General features: G+C 43.0%; 1 protein-coding gene across 1 annotated transcript; it reads left to right on the plus strand.

The window, feature by feature from the left end:
* Positions 1-662: 662 nt before the first annotated feature.
* LOC138962878 (uncharacterized) lies at positions 663-15,077 on the plus strand. The gene is made up of 3 exons (XM_070334844.1): positions 663-780; positions 5,516-5,751; positions 7,548-15,077. Exons 2-3 carry the CDS (start codon positions 5,534-5,536, stop codon positions 11,356-11,358), a joined length of 4,029 nt encoding a protein of 1,342 aa, XP_070190945.1. The 5' UTR covers positions 663-780; positions 5,516-5,533; the 3' UTR covers positions 11,359-15,077.
* The last annotated feature ends 196 nt before the right edge of the window (positions 15,078-15,273 follow it).

Here is a 15,273-nt window from a genome sequence, read left to right on the forward strand (position 1 = left end):
GTTTACCTTTTCCCAATTCTACTCTCAAACCCGGTGAAACACGACATTTTTACTCCACGAAAAATTTACTCCGGAGTAAAAATTTCGTTCAAAATTCTTACTCCCGAGTACCAGTTTCGTACAAGAAATGAACTCCCCAAGGCACGAAAACATTATTCCCTCCACGAAATTTTTACTCCCCATTTTTTTTTTACTTCCAGTGAAAAATCTCGTACTCGAAAATGGGATGCGGGCGAAGGGATAATGCCAATATGTGATTTCGCGCAAACGAATGTCGCGCTACCCTCCCTCTACCCCTTCCACCACCAAGACTAACAGGGGACAAGGGAGTAAACATTTTGTACACCTGGCATGGGAAGTTTGAATTGCTCGTGTTAGGGTGAAGTAATTTATTCGTTATTTATTTGTCAGGGGTGTAACATTTTTGTACGAAATGTTTACTCGGAACTCGGAAATTACTGTCGTGGGGAGTAATTTTCTCGTGCAATGGGGGAGTACTTTTTTCGTAAAGGGAGTAACATTTTCGTACGAAATTTTTACTCCGGAGTAAAAAAATCTCGTGGGAGTAATTTTCTCGTGTTACACCGGTCAAACATTTCTTTCTTTCGAAATGACATCACATTTGGGCTCAAGCTCGATTGTTACGTAGCACAACCACCACTTCCTGAATTTCGAGAAACCAACGGCCATTAGTTGGCGGCTAGCTAACTTACCGTCTCTGTGCGTCAGTTTCCTTCCTTGGTTGCGAGACTCATGACCGGTTCGGTGTTCTGAAACCAGGTATGTTAAGTAGTAACAAATATGCCAGACTCTATTTATTTATCAAAAATGTGTTAATACACTGAAAACCCTAGACAGCTGTAAATAAAATAAATGCGCGTGGTATTTACCAACGAACATTTGAAATCAAGTTTAGAGCGAGCGAGGAAAGACGTCAAGGGTAGATATATTGAACACACCACACCTTGCCAACAGACTCCTTTGAGGGACGGACGGTTTGTTGAGTCACAAGTATGATACGTACCCTGTCCGTTCAGCTTTGGCGTTTTGTCGAGTCAGTGAGTGTGGATTGAAATATGGGCGTTCTCATGAGAGAAACTGATTCAAATGGTACGCCCTCACGGCCGCAAAGCCACTATTAGGGGCATGTTCCCGGGTTTTTTAACCCGACTTTAGATGAGATTAACAAGTGTGTGCGTGTTTAGGTGGTATCAGCCATTTGCACTTATGGCAGAATGGCTGACCCGAGGTCTAGTTTACGTGCCACTGTGATGACACGGGGGTGGGGGGAGGTGGATACTGTCTCTGGGTCTGCACATACAATTGACCCGTGTCCGTCCCGGCCCGAATTCGAACCTGCGACCTTTCGATCACAAGTCCAGTGCTCTACCACCCGGGCCCCCATGGCGTTCTCTTTCTGTAGCTAGCTTTAAAGTGTATTCAATATACTCGGTACTCTGTGGTGTTTGTGAATTCCAGACTAAAGCCGCGAACGAGACCTTGTTACAATGATACACGTGTGATTTACAGCTCTGGTATTTCTGTGTACATGTAGGCTACCTTTGTGCCCTTTTCTGAGATTGACACACGTCAGTGTCACATATTTTGTATCCATGTCAGCGACGGCTGGCAGAAAACAACTGTTCACGGTACACTGAAAACCAGGAAGACAGATATTTTGTGCGCCCAGATATGGCGACGACAGAGTGTGGTTGCCACTGACAGTCAGTGAAACATAAACGTCGCTGCCACATACACAATCATTGTTCGGTGGGGTGACTAAAATTAAATTCAGGTGTCGTCAGCATTCAAGATAGCTTATTCGTTTTGATGGTGGTCACGCCGGTCGGGTTTGAATCTCATCCCAGGCAGAGCATTTTTCATTTTTGTTTCACATTTTTCATTTTTGTTTCACATTTTTCATTTTTTTCTGAACTCCTACTTATATTTTGTTTATATTTCTTCATTCCAAAGGCTTTTGAGTGATTTATTAAATCGAGTAAATCTAAGGGTTGCATAATTACCGAGCACTCCCTGTGAACGATTGCCTAGATTTACCCATTCTATTTTTAGTAACATCGGTGATTGTATCACCACGTGTCGTTGGCTAAACCGAAAGTCAATAAATTGACACAGCGCTCTCTCAATCTCTTTTTTAGTCTCTAATTGCATAATTTTGTTTGTTTGTTCGTTCATGGGCTGAAACTCCCACGGCTTTTACGTGTATGACCGTTTTTACCCCGCCATTTAGGCAGCCATACGCCGCTTTCGGAGGAAGCATGCTGGGTATTTTCGTGTTTCTATAACCCACCGAACTCTGACATGGATTACAGGATCTTTTTCGTGCGCACTTGGTCTTGTGCTTGCGTGTACACACGGGGGTGTTCGGACACCGAGGAGAGTCTGCACACAAAGTTGACTCTGAGAAATAAATCTCTCGCCGAACGTGGGGACGAACTCACGCTGACAGCGGCCAACTGGATACAAATCCAGCGCGCTACCGACTGAGCTACATCCCCGCCCGTTGCATAATAAAACCTAGAATATATTTATAATAAGTGAGAAAAAAAACCACAAACCTAGAATAACTCAAAAACCTCCATATGATCAACAATAACCCAAAAATCATTGACACTATACATTTTAGCAAGACATATTATGATTGGGTAACATTTTTTATTGTTAAATCTCTTATATTATCGCAGATTATTTATCCATTGCAAGCACTGGTAAAACCCCAAAAGGTGTTGGTGGAAATAAATACACTGTTTTACAGAATCATTTTGAAAACAGATTTTTGTACACAAGGCTTTTGAGTAGGTTAAAAGAAAAGTAATGTGCCAATATTTTTGTGATGGGGGTTTAAACATTATTGGCCATTTACAGTTACACATGATATGCAATAATATGATTATAAAAAGTCTTTACCCACTGTCTCAGTTGCGGTCCAAAGTTTAAAAAAATCAAGACTCTTCTCAATAACAGACCAAGAAATACTATCGAAAGCTTTTTGGAAATCAATCGTCAACAAGAGACCAGGAATATTATGCTCTTCTGTGTACACGAGTGTATCAAACAGTTGACGTATGTTTTCACTAATACATCTGCCTTTGAGAAATCCCTTTTGGTCTTCATGTATCAACATTGGCAAAACTTTTTTTAGTCGGTTTGCAATACAGGTAGAGGTAATTTTATACCTGTAGTGTTCAATAATGTAATAGGACGCCAGTTTTTTAAATACTGTTTATGTTTACAATCTTTGGGGATACATGTAATTGATCCTTGTCTCTGGGTTATTGACATCTCTCTTTGTTGAAAACCATAATTTACTGAACGGACAAGAAAAGTACCAATATCATTCCAAAACATTAAAAAAAAAACACTCTGTAGTAAATCCATCTGAACCTGGGCTTTTATCGTTTTTCATTGAGCGAAGGGCTGCTAAGGCTTCAGCTTCTGTAATTATGCCCTCGAGCATCATACTTTCCTCTCGAGATAATTTAGAAGCATTTAAAAGAATAAGGTCAACATCTTCTACATTCCTTTCTATTTACCCGATGCTCCCCAGCATGTCGTAAGAGGCGACTAAGGGATTCTGTTTCTCCTTTTACCTTTGTTAAGTGTTTCTTGTATAGAATATAGTCAATTTTTGTGAAGATTTTAGTCAAGCAGTATGTAAGAAATGTTAAGTTCTTTGTACTGGAAACTTGCATTCTCCCAGTAAGGTAATATATTGTACTACGTTGCAAGCCCCTGGAGCAAATTTTTGATTAGTGCTTTTGTGAACAAGAAACAATTGACAAGTGGCTCTATCCCATCTCCCCCCTTTCCCCGTCGCGATATAACCTTCGTGGTTGAAAACGACGTTAGACACTAAATAAATAAAGAAAGAAAGACATTCCTTTCTGCATATAATTTATCATAAAACTGTTGAACTTCAATCATAATATCTTCCTGATTATATAACATCTTTCCTTCATCTGTTTCAACATAATTCATTGCTTTATTACAAAATGTCGATTTTCCAAATTACAAAAATACTTACTAGCATGTTCGCCTTCATTAATCCATTTGACCTTTGATCTCACAGCCATTCCTTCACATTTATGAACCCGTAATTGGAATAACTCTTTTTGTTTTTCCTCAAGAGTGGTTAAATCTTCATCCCTAAATGTGGATTCCAAAACATTTATTTCTCTTAATAAATGTTCTTCTTTTTCTCTTTCTTTTTTCTTTTTAAAGGAGGCATATGAAATAGTTTTGCCGTGTATCTCCATAAGGAGTACCTCCAAAAATAACTGGTCGTTTATTTCTAAATGTAAATCACAATTCAAAATATTCTCAATACCATCCAAATCATCAATCTTTGCATACTGTTTCTTAATATCAAATATCACTTTTTTAATAATATCTACATACTCCTCAGTCACATTACACATGCTTATCTGCTGAAAGGTGAAGACCCACCATATTGTTTTGGATGCGACGAACCATGGACAATAGAACATGTCCTCACCAAATGTGTAGACGTTCAAGAATTTCGAGACAAACACTACAATGCAGAAACGATGAAGGTTTTATTTCGGGATGTTCCCCCGGACACGATTTTTAACTTTTTTTAAAGAGATCAAGATTTTTTACAAGATTTGAAGTACCAGAAGTGATAGTGATACATTTTTAGAACCTTCTTTTACAGTGATAGATCTGAATGTAAATAGTCTGAAACGTAGAACTTAATTGCCATGTAAAGTGAAAAAGAAAATAACTGCATCGGTCTCGAATAGCAGCTGGCATCTGCTGAAAGGACATTAAACTCCAAAAACCAACCAACTACATACTCCTTATCACGCAACAACGAGTTGTTAAATTTCCAATAGGGTTTACCTCTATGTTTCTCTTCAGATTTAAGTGAAATATACACTGGGCTATGGTCTGATCGATAACTCGAGCCTATATTCACTCCATTAAGTCTGTTCATTAAGTTTTCTGACACAAGGAAATAATCAAGACGGCCTTGTTTTACAGTATTAAAGCGACGCCATGTATATATCCTTTTCTCAGGATTCAGTTCTCGCCATACATCAATCAATTCATGTCGTAACATCAAATCCTTAATTTTCAACCTTGACTTGGGGCGATCAACACCACTAACATAATTGCGTGCATCCAATTCGCTTGGGCCGTTGGCATGGCAGACCTTTTGCTGACTTGGCCTCGACGACTCGGGAGCGATTTCCAAACAACAAAAGTTGGGGAAAAGTTGGTCGTAAGTCTGCCATGTAAACGGCACTTTATGTGTATGCCATGCAGTGTGCGCTTTAAATGACATCCTTTGCTTTCGAAAATACGTATATACCGTAAAGTACCTTGTAAGCGCCCACCCCCCCTGTGCACCAATTCCGACCCAAAGTGGGGGGTGGGCGCTTACTCGATACTGGGCGCATACAAGGTACTGTACGGTAGTAGCCAAAAAGAGATGTCTTGGTTTATTCAATCGACTTCGTTTGTCTTTAAGGAGCAAGAATGATGAGCCATGGCTGGTTCTGGACAGCGGGAGAAGTTCCTTCAGGCAGTGAGAGACTGTCAGTGGCAGAGAGTGAGTCAGCTGGTGCAGCAGGGATCCAGCCTGGAGCAGAGAGACGTGGCTGTCAGTCAGGCTGTCATACACAGCCAATGGGGGCTAGTCTCGCAGCTCGTGCAGCTCGGAGTCAGTCAGCAGTGCAGAGACCTGGCTGTACACAAAGCCGCAAGGTAAGACACCATGCTGTCCTGTGCCTCTCTGTGTGTCCTGACACCTGGCTGTACACAAAGCTGCAAGGTAAGACATGCTGTCCTGTGCCTCAGCTCTGTGTGTCCTGACACCTGGCTGTACACAAAGCCGTTAGGTAAGACATGCTGTCCTGTGTCTCTCTGTGTGTCCTGACACCTGGCTGTACACAAAGCGGCAAGGTAAGACACCATGCTGTCCTGTGCTTTTCTGTGTGTCCTGACACCTGGCTGTACACAAAGCGGCAAGGTAAGACATGCTGTCCTGTGCCTCTCTGTGTGTCCTGACACCGCTGTACACAACGTTGCAAGGTAAGACACCATGCTGTCCTGTGTCTCTCTGTGTGTCCTGACACCTGGCTGTACACAAAGCGGTAAGGTAAGACACCATGCTTTCCTGTGCCTCTTTTTCTGTGTGTTCTGATGACAGTATTGTCTTTCTCATTTACTACCTGTGTGATCCTTCTGTGCACTTCAACCTACTGTAAAATGTCCAATTATGTACACCAGGAAACACTAGGGTTGTCAACTAAACTGCTTTGCACCTTACGGTCGGTGTGCCAGTGCATTGACTTTTAGGAATGACGCATAGACCAGTACAAAGGGATTTCACTCTGAAGTCGTGTCTGTTAAATCCAATGATAAAACAAGTCGCGTAAGGCGAAAATACAACATTTAGTCAAGTAGCTGTCGAACTCACAGAATGAAACTGAACGCAATGCAATTTTTCAGCAAGACCGTATACTCGTAGCATCGTCAGTCCACCGCTCATGGCAAAGGCAGTGAAATTGACAAGAAGAGCGGTTTAGTAGTTGCGCTGAGAAGGATAGCACGCTTTTCTGTACCTCTCTTCGTTTTAACTTTCTGAGCTTGTTTTTAATCCTAACATATCATATCTATATGTTTTTGGGATCAGGAATCGACAAGGAATAAGATGAAAGTGTTTTTAAATTGATTTCGAAAATTTAATTTTGATAATAATTTTTATATTTTTAATTTTCAGAGCTTGTTTTTAAATCCAAATATAACATATTTATATGTTTTTGGAATCAGAAAATGACGGAGAATAAGATAAACGTAAATTTGGATCGTTTTATAAAAAAAAATTTTTTTTTACCATTTTCAGATTTTTAATGACCAAAGTCATTAATTAATTTTTAAGCCACCATGCTGAAATGCAATACCGAAGTCCGGGCTTTGTCGAAGATTACTTGACCAAAATTTCAACCAATTTGGTTGAAAAATGAGAGCGTGACAGTGCCGCCTCAACTTTCATGAAAAGCCGGATATGACGTCATCAAAGACATTTATCAAAAAAATGAAAAAAACGTCTAGAGATACTATACTCAGGATCTCTCATGTCAAGTTTCATAAAGATCGGTCCTGAATCGCTCTACACACACACACACACACACACACACACACACACACACACCATAATGACCCTCGTCTCGATTCCCCCCTCTACGTTAATACATTTAGTCAAAACTTGACTAAATGTAAAAAGTGTTCTTATTGTGTGTGTGTGTGTGTGTGTGTGTGTGTGTGTGTGTGTGTGTGTGTGTGTGTGTGTGTGTGTTTGTGTGTGTGTGTGTGTGTGCGTGTGTTCGTGTGGGTGTGTGCGTGTGTGTGTGTGTGTAGAGCTCAGAGTCTCCTGTGGTCAGTGTCTTTGTACACAGTTTTGTCTACCCTGTTTATGTATTTTTGCTTTCTCTTTCCAGACGATTCGACTTTGATACGAAATTAATCCCTATTCATCAAAGAAAAACTCTGATTTGCAGATACTGCCTGTGGGACACTGTTGATGTACTCGTTGCCGCTGGCGTCAGCAGTGTTAAGAGAGACTTCCTCCTCCAGCTAGGTCTGCGACAACGACAATGGGCCCTGGTGTCTCGCCTGTTGTCACTGGGGGTGGGCCAGGAACCACGGGGCCTTGTGGTGACAGCAGCCTTGGAACACGGACAGTGGGGGTTGGTGCTGGATGCTCTACGTCTTGGTGTGAACCAGGAACTACGGGGCGTGGTGGTGACAACGGCCTTGGAACACGGACAGTGGGAGCTGGTGCTTGACACAATACGACTCGGCGTGAGCCAGGAACTACGTGACCGGGTGTTGACAAAAGCCTTGGAAAACGGACAGTGGGAGTTGCAATTGGTGCTGGATGCTCTACGTCTTGGTGTGAGCCAGGAACTACGGGGCGTGGTGGTGACAACGGCCTTGGAACACGGACAGTGGGAGCTGGTGCTTGACACAATACGACTCGGCGTGAGCCAGGAACTACGTGACCGGGTGTTGACAAAAGCCTTGGAAAACGGACAGTGGGGGTTGGTGCTGGATGCTCTACGTCTTGGTGTGAGCCAGGAACTACGGGGCGTGGTGGTGACAACGGCCTTGGAACACGGACAGTGGGAGCTGGTGCTTGACACAATACGACTCGGCGTGAGCCAGGAACTACGTGACCGGGTGTTGACAAAAGCCTTGGAAAACGGACAGTGGGAGTTGCAATTGGTGCTGGATGCTCTACGTCTTGGTGTGAGCCAGGAACTACGGGGCGTGGTGGTGACAACGGCCTTGGAACACGGACAGTGGGAGCTGGTGCTTGACACAATACGACTCGGCGTGAGCCAGGAACTACGTGACCGGGTGTTGACAAAAGCCTTGGAAAACGGACAGTGGGGGTTGGTGCTGGATGCTCTACGTCTTGGTGTGAGCCAGGAACTACGGGGCGTGGTGGTGACAACGGCCTTGGAACACGGACAGTGGGAGCTGGTGCTTGACACAATACGACTCGGCGTGAGCCAGGAACTACGTGACCGGGTGTTGACAAAAGCCTTGGAAAACGGACTGTGGGAGTTGCAATTGGTGCTGGACGCTCTACGTCTTGGTGTGAGCCAGGAACTACGGGGCGTGGTGGTGACAACGGCCTTGGAACACGGACAGTGGGAGCTGGTGTTTGACACAATACGATTCGGCGTGAGCCAGGAACTACGTGACCGGGTGTTGACAAAAGCCTTGGAAAACGAACATTGGGACTTGGTGCTGGATGCCCTCCGTCTCGGTGTGAAGCAGGAACTGGTGACCAAGGTCTTTCAGGAGGTCGTCAGTCAGAAAAGATGGGAGCATGTTCCGAGTTTGGTGAAACTTTGCGGCAACAATGACCACACAGACTTTGTTCTGCGGAAAGCAATCATGGCCTGTCAGTGGAACTGTGTGCGGGAACTGGTCAAGACTGGTTTGACGCCGGCACAGCAGGGCCTGGTCTGCAAGGAGACCTTGGACTGGGCGCACTTTGACTGTGCTGTAGAACTTCTTCGGCAAGGATGTGAGCCGGACTGTGCAGAGCTCATTGTTCTGGAAGCCTTCCGGTGGAGCCCATGTTGGAATCTAGTTGAACTTTTGAGAGAGGGTGGCAGTAAAACAAAAGTGCGTGATGTAATTCTCCGCACTGCGAAGACACACGGGTGCTGGACGGAGTATCTGATGATCCTGAAAGAGGCTGGGGCAACAGAAAAGGAAATGGTCGACCTAGTCACCACAGCATTTCACACGATGAACTTTGTTGTCATGCTGCAACTCCTTTCTCTCTTTGCCTCGGCAAGACGGGTTTTTAAACAGGTGCTCCTTAGAACAAGATTTCCTGCTCATGCCATTAATACTTTGCACACGCGTTTGGTGAACGGTCACCCAGACCTGGCTTTCTACATGTTGACTGCACAGGACATGTGGGACAGTGTTGTGGGCATGTTCAAAGACGCTCGCCTCAGTGACAAACAACGACGCTTTGCCTTGAAACATGCCATCAGGAAACGTGCATGGAAGACGGTGAGACGCATGGCTAAGAGTGGTTCACTGAGTCACAACGACCGACGGTATGCTTTCCTGCAGGCTGCCCGACGGGGAAAATGGCGTCTTTCACTGAAGCTGAGCAAACACTGCACAAGTCTCTCTGTCAGCGACAAGGTGTTTGCTTTGAGGTTCTGGCTCAGACGTGGTCTATGGAATTATACAGAAGTCGTGCAGGAAAAATGGGTGCGTGAATACTGCGTAACTAGTGAAGATTTAGACATGAGAACAGAGTTTTTTGAATGCGTTTTAGTGGAATCCGTCATAGCTGAGAAACTTGAAGCATGTACTAAAGTTTGTTATGAAGCAGACCCTGAAGACACATTCAGCACTATAGTGTTTGATACAGCTATCGAACACGACAAATGGAGTTTCATTGTTGAATTTTGCCGTCACATGAAAAGTCCGTATGATTTCGAAGATGCAGTCAAACTGGCAATTGAAAAGAAAAAATGGGGTCTTCTAAAGAATCTGATAGAAGAAGCCATCGACTGTGTTGATGAATGGAAGCTGGAGCCTGATGAGTATTTGACATCGAACTTGTTCTGCCTATGCGTGCGAAACATTTCAAAGGAAGAGGATTCCTGGCAAATCGTCGTTCCTGCTTTGAATGGCTTTTGTGATCTTTTTCTAGCATTCGAAGCCCTATATTGGGATCCAGATAAGGATTTTCGGGATACCAGCACGGGATGTCTTGTTCGAAATCTTGCAGCATGGTGCCTTGAACGATCCTACGGAAATGCTTGCCTCGTTATTTCTGTCATCTCTGGCTACACGGAGAATGTTACCCGAGTCATTGATCAGCTTAAGGACAGTATAAACCGAGACGTCTTGATGTTTTGCTTCGTGGTTGCTTTGAACTTGTCTGACTGGGAGTCAGCAGTGACGTGTCTCCAACACCTTTCCTTTACTGAAGCAGATACAATATTCGACGAAGATTTCCATGATACCGAACTTGCTGACTTGGTGGAAACGTGCAGAAGAAGAGCGCAGTACAAGTGGGTGGTATACCTCGGAGTCTCCATAGAGGACTGGGAGCAAGTTAGAACAGCTCTGGAGTTGTGCGAGGACACGTATGTTGTGGACATCGCTATTCGCAAAGCTTCATCTGAGGGAGAATGGGACATTGTAGAGAGCCAGCTTGCCCGGTGTTCCCAGGACAATAGCCTTCTGTGTACTATATTTTCCCGTGCTGTTGAAGCAGGACAATCGGACATTTGTACAGACCTAATCTCCAAGATAAATAATTTGCAAGCAAGGTTTTCGATACAGTCACTTCTGTTAAAGGCTGTCACAAGTTCGGGAGACAGAGAAGAGATGGTGAAGTTGTGCATTGAATTTGGGTTTTCAACACACATTAAGACATGCACCTGCACGCCAGCACACGGGTGTTCTGTGTGCTGGGATTATCCAATCAAAACTGCTCTGAATAACGGACAGATGCCTCTGGTAAAACTCCTGTACCAAGCAGGGGCCTGTTGCAACAAACAGCTCTTCCATTGCAAAGAGAATGCTGACCTCAAGAATCGACTGCAGGTTCAAGGTCGCCAAGACATTGTGGAGTACCTAGACCAGGCAGCAACCATCCCGCGTACCCTGCAGGACCTGTGTCGTCTGCAAGTGTCGCACCTCATTGGGTGTCACCCTGGCCGCGTGGATAGAGTTATGTCCCTTGACATCTCTTGGCCTGCTAAAGATCTCATCAACTTTAGGACGTGTTGTCTTGAGGACTTTCGTGAGGTTGTATGACTCGATTCCATGCAAACGCTGTAAACCCTCACGAAAGAGTCTTTTTAATACCCCTGCGTTGCTTAGAGTGCAGAATTAGCTCCCAGTAGGGAGTGAACTTGACGCCGCGATAGTTACGGGACTGAGTATAAGTTACCACACGTTGTCACACCTCCCATGCCTCCAATGGTGTTTTCAGCGAGTCGTTTCTTGTCGTCATTTTGAACACTTTGTTGTTTTGAAAAGTACCGTCATGTCAGTAGTAGTGAGTACTAGAACTCAACCATTTTAAAAAGGACATAGATCTTCATTTTGAATTCTTTGTTGTTGTGAATAGGACCGTCATGTAGTGAGTACTAGAACTCAACCATTTTGAAAAGGACATAAACGTTGCCAAATCATTATTGCAACAAATTTTGCACTTAAATTAAAGCATTAATTCCTGTGTAACTTTAATAAAACGTTATATGCCAGTTAAGGCCGTTCATTCGACTATCAGGATCACTTTTTGGATTAATGATATCTTTTACAGGGATCATGTGACCGCCACTCAAAAAAGGGTACCCTCAAAATCGACCAGACAAAAACGGAAGGACTCAATTAAAAATCGAAAAAAAATCACAATAGGAAAAACTTTGCAACGTTAACATACGAGAAGAAAGTCAAATAAATGATCTACCCTGAACAGGCTGATTTGTTGAGCTAGCTTGCGTATTTTGTGTGTTATGCTATTCCTACCGATGCAGGTGTCGATCGCAAGAGCGGTCACAAACGGGACTTTTTGCGTCATTTTTTAGGGTGACATAACAAAAAGCGCTGTCCTTTAGCAACGACTTGGTGGATTGCTTTGAAACTTTCAGAATAATCAACCAACACACTACAGATACTTCGAGCGAGAGTACCCTTATTTGAGCGGCGGTCACGTGATCCCTGTAAAAGATATCTTTAATCCAAAATGTGACCCTGATAGTCAAGTGAATGGCCTTAACTGTCATATGAAATTTCCCGGGAATTAATGCTTTAATTTAGGTGCGAAATTTGTTGCAATAATTTGTTGGCCAAGTTTAGATAATTTTGAACATTTTGTTGTTGTGAATAGGATCGTCATGTCAATATTAGTGAGTACCAAAACTCAACCATTTTAGAAAGGACATAGATCATTTTGAACACTTTGCTGTTGTGAATAGGTCCATCGTGGCAATACAATTGAGTACAAAAACTCAATTATTATTGAAAAGTGCATTTTCTTTTTTCCTCGCTATTTTTCATTTGGATCTGCTTCGGTTATGATCTTCTTTTGTACTTTTCTCTATTGGTCCTGAAGATGCCTTCCAAGGCAAATATTGGACAGCTATGTTGTCTTTGTCTTGCTGAGTGAGGATGTCTGTGGTTTAAAAAAAAACAAATTATTCTCCCACTTCCCCCAAACTCAGATGGCTATTATGTTATGCTTTCTCAATATTAAAGAAGTGTGACGATTGGAAAACTTTTCACAGATGAAAACAGGTTGAACTTGTTAAAAAGCTCTTAAATGTTTGCTTGCTTGCTCAATTGTATGAGTTGCAAGCCCCTGGAGCAATTTTTTGATTAGTGCTTTTGTGAACAAGAAACAATTAACAAGTGGCTCTATCCCATCTCCCCCCCTTATCCCGTCGCGATATAACCTTCGTGGTTGAAAACGACGTTAAACACCAAATAAAGAAAGAAAGTCAATTGTATGAGCTTACGTGATGCAGAAAGTTTCTGGTGTATATGTGTTGAACGTGTAATGGTTAGTTTGGGAACAGCATATAAAGTTAGTACCAGTCGTTCCATGACACAATTTTTGCAAGGTAAAGTTGACTTTTTACAGGTCTTTTTTTTCTGACAGGTCTTATTTTCCTCAACGACGGTGAAATTATTGTTTTGGTCCTGATTAAACACTGATATTTGTTAAGTTTAAATGTCTCAATTAAGCTTTTAGTTTTGCTATTTTAGTATACCTATGCATGTGAGACATTGCCGAAGGTGACGTTTTCAAATGACGTGGCACCCCCCGCGGGTTAGGGAGAGTCCCATATTGGTTGGGACGATAAAGAATTTACCCGATGCTCCCCAGCATGTCGTAAGAGGCGACTAACGGATTTTGTTTGTTTCTTTCTTTCTTTCTTTATTTGGCGTTTAACGTCGTTTTCAACCATTCAAGGTTATATCGCGACGGATTTTGTTTCTCCTTTTACCCTTGTTAAGTGTTTCTTGTATAGAATATAGTCAATTTTTGTAAAGATTTTAGTCAAGCAGTATGTAAGAAATGTTAAGTCCTTTGTACTGGAAACTTGCATTCTCCCAGAAAGGTAACATATTGTACTACGTTGCAAGCCCCTGGAGCAAATTTTTGATTAGTGCTTTTGTGAACAAGAAACAATTGACAAGTGGCTCTATCCCATCTCCCCCCTTCCCCCGTCGCGATATAACCTTCGTGGTTGAAAACGACGTTAAACACCAAATAAAGAAAGAAAGAAATGACGTGACCTTCATATTTTTGTCATTCTCGTGACTTGGTTTCTTTACTGATATTTTCAACACTGTTTGTCAACAAGCGATGTTCAAAACTAACTCTTAATGGAAGGGCGCTGGTTCTGTGCGACGCTTAGTTTTCGAGATAGCTGTGACTGACGAAGTACAGGACGTCACATTCCAAATAAGCACGACTATGTTGCAGGTGGAAGCCGCTGAGATTGCATTTCTTCGGGAGGTTTCCGCAAAAATAGATATTACACGATTTGCGCGAAACAGTTGAGAAGCAGACGATCTCTGAGATCTCTGTTCGTCTGGTGATAACGTTATTTTGTATAATAACGATTCACTTGCAAACTAAAGTTTACAATTTGGTGTGTCAGTGGTAAATGTAAATAGAAATGTGTAATACAGACAAAGCAAACTAATAAACGTGTTTTTCTCGTGAAAAATGTTGCGTTGTGCGGGTGTTTGGGTGGCCACGTGATGTACACAAAGCAAAGTGCGGGACGGACTCTGCTCTGTGCTGTAACACTGGCAAGTTCAAAACACGAGAAAAACGATTTCGTTATGCGGGCAGCCACGGGGGATGTATGTATTTTTCAAATGGTTGTGAAATAAGTCTTGTACGTATTTATCACCGTACTCAGGCCCTGTTCTTTTTTTCGTCACACCTAAAACCGTTATTTCTTGTGAGCGACGCAGCATTATCTGTCAGTATGTCCAAGCGTTGCGCCTCGCTTTAGTCGATCAGTTAAAACGAGCAATCGGCAGCAAAAAACTGACTCCCATGTGTATGTTACTCAGTGCCTGCACGATATGATGCCTTTTTCTTTCCAAAATCTGCACATCGGAGCCACGATTTACTGGCGATGGCCTGCAGTTATCGCTGAGCACGCGTGTTTCCGAAACTCCCCTTGCAAAACGCACGTGACCAAAGGCAAAACAGCTTGTCGGCGATCACTCCGGGCAAGCGATCATTACGGCAACAAATCGTAAACTCCGATGTGTTTATGTTCGAACAAAATGGAGTTACAAATAGCGGGCACTTCATAACATACACATCGAAGTCAGTACGTGTTATTGTTTGACTCACAAAAGCGGGGCGAAATATGACTGTCCCACAACGACTGACAATCCTGACAGAGTTATTTCCGGTAGACGTCTATTTGGAATAGAGGAGCACAGGAAGTGTACCATGATGTGTTGAGTTGCAGTAAATACAAGCTGTTTTTTACCTTTTATTCTGGGCTTGTATTTGATATGGATATAATTTGAAGAGTGTGCATTTATAAGTGTGTGTGTGTGTGTGTGTGAGTGTGTGAGGGCATGTTACGGTGTGTATGTGGGCGAGTGCACACGATCGAACACAAGCACACACACTCACACACGTACATAGAACCGCACGCGCACACACCAACACAGGAACAAACACTGAAC

The sequence above is a fragment of the Littorina saxatilis genome, linkage group LG3 (genome assembly GCF_037325665.1).
Source record: "Littorina saxatilis isolate snail1 linkage group LG3, US_GU_Lsax_2.0, whole genome shotgun sequence".
NCBI classification, from domain to species: domain Eukaryota; kingdom Metazoa; phylum Mollusca; class Gastropoda; order Littorinimorpha; family Littorinidae; genus Littorina; species Littorina saxatilis.

Excerpts from the sequence above, each read along its gene's own strand:
- LOC138962878 (XM_070334844.1), top strand. The coding sequence starts at position 5,534 with ATGGCTGGTTCTGGACAGCGGGAGAAGTTCCTTCAGGCAGTGAGAGAC. Across the intron at positions 5,752-7,547 it reads GCTGTACACAAAGCCGCAAG|ATACTGCCTGTGGGACACTG; the intron begins GTAAGACACCAT and ends TCTGATTTGCAG.